This window comes from Sapajus apella, unplaced genomic scaffold, assembly GCF_009761245.1.
Source record: "Sapajus apella isolate SASKATOON/1434 unplaced genomic scaffold, GSC_monkey_1.0 scaffold173, whole genome shotgun sequence".
NCBI lineage: Eukaryota > Metazoa > Chordata > Mammalia > Primates > Cebidae > Sapajus > Sapajus apella.
Window position 1 is genome coordinate 1,679,139 of NW_022437113.1, and position 7,359 is coordinate 1,686,497.

General features: G+C 53.9%; 1 protein-coding gene across 1 annotated transcript in view; it reads left to right on the forward strand.

Annotated features, from left to right (window-relative positions):
* Window positions 1–6,167, forward strand: part of PLVAP (plasmalemma vesicle associated protein) — a 20,017-nt gene extending 13,850 nt beyond the window's left edge. The window contains exon 6 of the mRNA XM_032267862.1: window positions 5,251–6,167. Coding sequence (XP_032123753.1) covers window positions 5,251–5,257 — 7 coding nt within the window. The 3' untranslated portion in view covers window positions 5,258–6,167. The remainder of the gene's footprint in view (window positions 1–5,250) is intronic.
* Window positions 6,168–7,359: the final 1,192 nt, after the last annotated feature.

A 7,359-nucleotide genomic window follows, 5' to 3' on the forward strand; every position in this document is an offset into this window, starting at 1 on the left:
AAAAAAAAAAAAAAAAAAAAAAAAATATATATATATATATATATAAAATTTTAGCTGGGTGTGGTGGCAGGCCCCTGTGGTCCCAGCTACTCAGAAGGGTGAGGTGAGTGGATCACTTGAGCCCACAAGGTCAAGACCAGCCTGGACAACATAGCAAGACCCCATTTCAACAAAAATATTAGCCATGTGTGCTGTCACGCACCTGTAGTCCCAGTGACTGGGGAGGCTGAGGTGGGAGGATCACCTGAGTCCGGCAGGTCAAGGCCGCAGACAGCCAGATCGGCCCCCTGCACTCCAGCCTAGGAGACAGAGTGAGACTCTATCTTGGAAAAAAAAAGACAGTCTCTGAAGTAAAGCGCCTGCAAATGCTTTGTTAATTGCAAGGTCCCGTCCAAAAATGGCCGGACAAGGGGCTTGGGGCTCGTAGGAAGCAGTGAGGGTTCCTGGCACACGCTCAGGTCATGGCTCGATGCCTGTGCCCCCTCGCCTCCGCCCAGGGTCAGTCATTTTTCAGAGGGCGGCCTGTGCGTCACAGGGATGGTGACTCAGGCCACCGCCCCAAGAACAGGCTGTTCTCTCTCTGGGGTCCCTTACACCAGTGACAGAGGACTCAGAGCCTGGCATTGCCATTTGCAGTTTAGGACCTGAGGCTCGGGAAGGCACCAAGACTTTCAGTCAGATCCCTTTGATCCCAAAGACTGTACCTGTGACCATTTTGCCACTGGGCTCTTGTCAATCTGGGTCTCTTCCAGCCTCAGAGGACTAATATGGGATTTCTGGCCAAGCAGATTTCCAAAAGCTTTGCCACCAACTCCCCAGAATGCATCACGTCCACCTCCATCTCCACCTCTTCTTTTTTATTTTTTTCTTCTTGCATAGCCCCTCGGACGGGGAGCTCACTCCCTTGCCAAGCTGTCTCCCAAACCCTTTGCTCTAGATGGTTCTGCCTGGGAGAAAGTTCTCAGCCCCAAGCAGCCCACAGGGAAGGAAATAAAAAGGTGAGCGGGCGATTCCTTGCTCCAAGCAACCACGATTTTCCTCTCTCCATCTTGGCCCAAAGCCCTCATGGCAAGGAAGGAGGTTCTATTCTTATCCCCACTTCTCAGAGGAGGAAACTGAGGCCCCAGGGAAGTGAGCAGCCTGAGGTCACAGAGCAGAGAATCAGGGACAGGGCCGGGCTCCCAGCCCAGGACTGTCGGGGCCTCGGCTGAGAACCGGGGAAGCTCTTGACATTGTTTACCCCAAAATGACGTCCACCTGCCGAGAAAACAATGCGTACTCAGGCCTGGGCCTTGCCAGCTCCTCTCCTCGGGGTCGCAGTAAGGGCCTCTGGCACTGCTGGGCTCTGGCCGACTGGCCTTCCCCTGAGAGGGGCTTGGGGCAAGTGGGCTGGGCCTGTTTGCTGTAGGTTCACTGGCCAATTTGGGGCCAGTCGCTGGAATGTTTTCTTTTTTTTGAGATGGAGTCTTACTCTGTCACCCAGGCTGGAGTGCAGTGGTGCTATCTCAGCTCACTGCAAACTCTGCTTCCCAGGTTCAAGGGATTCTCCTGCCTCAGCCTTCTGAGTAGCTGGGACCACAGGTGTGCGCCACCATGCCTGGCTTTTTTGTTTTGTTTTTGTATTTCTAGTAGAGATGGGGTTTCATCGTGTTACCCAGGATGGTCTTGATCTCCTGACCTCATGATCCACCCACCTTGGCCTCCCAAAGTGCTGGGATTACAGGCGTAAACCACTGTACCCAGCCCTTTTTTTTTTTTTTTTTTTTTTTTTTTTCAGACAGCTTTGCTCTTATTGCCCAGTCTGGAGTGCAGTGGCGCAATCCTGGCCCACCACAACCTCCGCCTCCCGGGCTCAAGTGATTCTCCTGCCTCAGCCTCCCGAGTAGCTGGGATTACAGGCGCCCACCACCACACCCGGCTAATTTTGTGTTTTTAGTAGAGATGGGGTTTCACCATGTTGGTCAGGCTGGTCTCGAACTCCCAAACTCAGGTGACTGGCCACCTCGGCCTCCCAAAGTGCTGGGATTACAGGCATGTGCCACCTCGCTCAGCCTAACTTTTGGATTTTTAGTAGAGACGGGGTTTCACCATGTTGGCCAGTCTGGTCTTCAACTCCTGACCTCGGGTAATCCACCCGCCTCAGCCTCCCAAAGTGCTGGGATTCCAGGCAGCACGATGCCCAGCTTATGGAAAATTTTAAAGTTATTTTCTGTTGGTAGCGTGGGTGCCAGCTTTCCTTTACTTGATGAGACTGAGTGTCCCTTCCTGCAGATCACGTGGGGCAGAGCAAAAACAAAACAAACAAACAAAAAGAAGTAGACACTGAGTGTCCTTTGGAAATCAATGTAAGTTTCTTTAAAAATGATGTAGCCGGGCGCGGTGGCTCACGCCTGTCATCCCAGCATTTTGGGAGGCCGAGGCAAGCGGATCACGAGGTCAGGAGATCGATACTATCCTGGTCAAAGTGGTGAAACCCCATCTGCACTAAAAATACAAAAATCAGCTGGGCACGCTGGCCCGTGCCTATAATCCCAGCTACTCAGGAGTCTCAGGCAGGAGAATTGCTTGAATCAGGGAGTGGGAGGTTACAGGGAGCCGAGATTGTGCCATTTCCCTCCAGGCTGGGTGACAGAGTGAGACTCCATCTCGAAAAAACAAAACAAAACAAAACAAAAGAAGCAAGATATAAAGACAAATAAAGGCTGGGCATGTTGGCTCACACCTGTAATCCCAGCACTTTGGGAGCCTGAGGAGCGCGGATCACCTGAGGTCAGGAGTTCGAGACCAGCCTGGCCAACATGGCTAAACCCCGTCTCTACTAAAAATACAAAAATTAGCCAGGTGTGGTGGCAGGCACCTCTAATCCCAGCTACTCCAGACGCTGAAGTAGGAGAATTGTTTGAACCCGGGAGGCAGAGGATGCAGTGAGCTGAGATCACACCACTGCACTCCAGCCTGGAAATCAGACCAAGAATCTGTCTCAAAAAATAAAATAAATTCAAAATAATGTCTTGGCCTGGTGTGGTGGCTCACGCCTGTAATCCCAGCACTTTAGGAGGCCGAGACAGGCGGATCGTGAGGTCAACAGATCAAGACCATCATAGCAAAACCCTGTCTCTAACCCTGTCTCTACTAAAGATACAAAAAAAATTAGTTGGGCGTCCCAGCTACTCGGGAGGCTGAGGCAGGAGAATCACTTGAACCTGGGAGGTGGAGGTTGCAGTGAACCGAGATCATACCACTGCATTCCAGCCTGCGTGGCAGAGCAAGACTCCATCTCAAAAAAAAATAATAATAATAAAAGAAACAATAAAATCTTTTTTTAAAAAGCCCTTCCCATTGCAATTTTGCCATATTCAGCCACATAGCTTCTGGACCAAGATGTACTTAATATTTGCCCTTTAAAAAATGTTTGAGAGGCAGAGTCTTCCTCTGTCACCTAGATTGAAGTGCAGTGGCATGATCATAGCTCACTGCAGCCTTGACCTCTTGTTCCCAAGCAGTCCTCCCGCCTCAGCCTCCTGAGTAGCTGGGACTACAGGTACAAGCCATCATACCTGGTTAATTTTTTTTTTTTTTTGAGACAAAGTCTCGCTCTTGTCCCCCAGGCTGGAGTGCAATGAGCGTCCAGACCTGGCTCTGAGCTGTGGTGAATGGTTCAAGTTCACTGTTATCACTCTCACAATTCGTTTGTCCATTCAAGCTGTATTTATTGAGCAGCTGCTGGGAATCAGGCATGGTGCTGGGTGCTGGAATAAGGCACAGAAACCGCTGCCCTCATGGGGCTCACAGTCTCAGGGGAAAGATGGATGGTAAATCAGATGAATGGGTTACTTGAGGACCCTTTGGTGATGGGCAAGACAGAATAAAGGGGCGGGACGTGTAAGAAGCTTGGAATTTTCCATCAGAGACAGGACAGGCTACTGAGGTGATATTGAAGCAGAGAGCCAAAGAGGGTGAGGGAGGAGCCATGGGGGGCATCCCAGGAAGGGCTCGCCAGACAGAGGGCACAGCCGGGACAAAGGCCCCAAGATGGGACCATGCCTTGTGTGTTTGAGGGAGGAGGCCGGTGTGGCTGGAGCAGAGTAATTGAGGCGGGGAGAAGGGGAGGGCAGGGAAGTGATCGGGGCTGATCCAGCCCTGCCTGTCACTGCTGTGAGGACCTGAGCAGACAGGGGACGTGCGTGACCCAGATCAAGCATCCACAAGTTCCTCTGGTCACTGTTGGGGAACAGACTGGGGGACAAGGGCAGGAGCTGGGGACCAGGGCAGAGGGGACTGCACTAGTCCAAGCAATCATGGGGGCTTTGGTGCCTCCGTCTCTGAAAAGTTGGAGTCTTGCAGGCTGGCAGCAGGGACCAGAGCTGGGTGAATCCTGGTTGTGGATGGAGTCTGGGGCCAGGGCCAGGGGCCAGGGCCAGGGACCCGAGCCAACCAAGGAACGTGAGGCCGCTTGGGCCCCAGGGAAGAGCCGGGGAAGGAAGGGAGAGGACCAGCGGAAGCAGGACTTGGCCGCAGCCCCCTCCTCCCCCAGCAGGAAACAGCCTCTGCGCCGACCCCTGACCCCTTGCAGGAACCTCTGCCAGGCCCAGGAGGGGGAGGGCATTCCAGACAGCTCGTGCAAAGGCAGTGGGGCCTGGGAGGGGTGCGGAAGCGGTGTGATGGCTCTTGGAATTGTTGAGACTTTGGCAATATAGGAGTCCCCGATGGGGAGGCCTGGCAGGGGCAGAGGGGTGGAGCCCTGAATGCCATGTGGAAGGCTTGGGCTTTATCCTGAGGGCACTGGGGAGCCATGGAGGACATGTGAGCAGGAGCAGGGTCATTTCTGGGTAGACAAAAGAGGGAGACTGAAGCCTTGCCTTGGGGACCAGCGTAGGGGTCTGGAGGAGCAGAAGCTTTGGGGTAAATTCTCACTACCCCCAGAACGTTGAAGTCAAACAAGCTGCAGCAGAGGCTTGGAGTGAAGTGGCCACTCTGAACCTCAGTCTCTTCATCTGTATAATAGGGAGGAACACACCTCAGTCTCACCATCCTGGGGAGGTTCAACACGTGAGAGTCTCGTGGGGAGGCTGAACTCGAAGGAGCTCTCAGGTCCTGAGGGACAAGTAGGGGCCCAGGGTGGGAGGAGGCAGGGCCGGGGTCCCCAGGATGTTGTGCCCCCCGCTGAGGACGAGCCTCCAAGGCCCGGCCGAGGTCTGCCCTTCCCTCTGTCTGACCCACTATTGTGTCACCATCCCCTTCCTGCCCTAGTGGCTGAGGAGGCTCCAGGCCTGAGGACCAAGGGGTGGCACGACTCAGCGGTCTGCGGAGGATGCAGTGAGATGCTCGCGGCGCCCGCCCCAATCCCCTCCTGCCGCCACCCGCCACCTGCCACCCATGGCCACCATCAGACAACTTCCTGCATGCAGACCCCTAGTACTCTCTCACACCCGCACCTGCGCCTCATGATCCCTCGCCCAGAGCACATGGCCGTGGAGATGACGTCACGCGGGCCGTGGCGATGATGTCACACGTCCCCTGGGTGATGGCGTCACACGTCCCCGGGGTGGTGACGTCACACGTCCTCGGGGTGATGGTGTCACGCAGCCGTGTAGACGTGGATGTACTACGTGGTGCACAGACATGGGGAACTTGGAGATGCAGCGATGACGTCACGGGCCGTGTTGACGTCACGTGTCATGACAACGTCACACAGACGCAGCGATGGCATCACACAGACGGTGATGATGTCACACACAGACAGTGACAATTTCACATACACCACCACAACGTCACATATAGATATGGCACCAACATCACATACACAACATGTCCTTCCACACACACTTTCTACCCAGTCCTCACCTAGTGTCACATCCCCCCGCCCCTGGCACCCGGGCCAAGGTACCCGTAGCCTCCCTGGGCCCCAGCACCTCCCCTTCCCCAGCTTCCTTAACTCCCAGCACTTCCTCGCCCGCAGTGCCTGGCCCCGGAGGTGAGAACAGGGAGCCGTTCACCTCTGCACCCTGAGCGTGAGCGTTTCCAGACCTCTTTTGGGGCCCTGATCCCAGGGTGAGGGACACCTGCTGTCCGGAGGGGAGCCACCCTTTCTCCCCCCACTCCCAGCCCTGCCTCTGGCCCCTTTGAAATATTGGTGGCATTTAATAAATGTTAGTAAATCCTTCAAAGACTCCAGAGAGATGATTTCTGCTCTTTTTTTTTTTTTGAGATGGAGTCTCGGTCTGTCGTTGCCCAAGCTGGAGTGCAATAGCATGATTTTGGCTCACTGCAACCTCCGCTTCACGGGTTCAAGCGATTCTCCTGCCTCAGCCTCCTGAATAGCTGGGATTACAGGCATGTGCCACCATGCCGGGCTAATTTTTTTGTATTTTTAGTAGAAACAGGGAGGGTTTCATCACATTGGTCAGGCTGGTCTTGAACTCCTGATGTCGTGATCTGCCTGCCTCGGCCTCCCACACCTGGCCATGATTTCTGCCTTTAAAAGTACCACATGGTTGCCAGGCGCCAGTGGCTCCCGCCTGCAATCCCAGCGAGTCAGGAGTTCGAGACCAGCCTGACCAACATGGTAAAACCACATCTCTACTTAAAATACAAAAATTAGCTGGGCATGGTGGCACACACCTGTAATCCCAGCTACTCAGGAGGCTGAAGCAGGAGAATCTCTTGAACTCGGGAGGTGGAGGCTACAGTGAGCTGAGACTGAGCCTCTGCACCCCAGCCTGAGCGACAAAGCAAAAAAACAAAACAAAACAACAGAAAAGAACCACATGGCTGTGAAGGAGAAAAGACTGGAAAGAAGACAACAGCCCGGGAACCCCCTACCCAGCTTCTCCAGGCTGGAAGATGCTTCAACCTGGAACAATCGTGGGGGACACCAGCAGCCCCCCAAGACACAGGCATCTCTATACACAAAGGGAAGTGGCAGAGTTATAGCCAAAGACGGTTGAATGCAGTGGCTACAAGGCACTGCATTGTGACAGCAACGCTGTTATATTTAGTGTTTCCTTTCAACAGCAGGCCAGGAAAGGTGGCTCACGTCTGTAATCCCAGCACTTGGGAGGCTAAGGCTGGAGGATCGCTTGAGCCCAGGAGTTCAAGACCAGTCTGGGCAACATAGTGAGACTTTGCCTTTACGAAAGATTTTAAAAATTAGCCAGGCTTGGTGGCACAGGCCTGTAGTCCCAGCACTTTGGGAGGCTGAGGTGGTCGGATCACTTGACGCCGGGAGTTTGAGACCAGCTTGGTCACCATGGCAAAACTCCGTCTCTACAAAAAATACAAAGCCAGGCGTGGTGGCACATGCCTGTATTCCCAGCTACTCGGGTGGCTGAGGCATGAGAATCTCTTGAACCCTGGAAT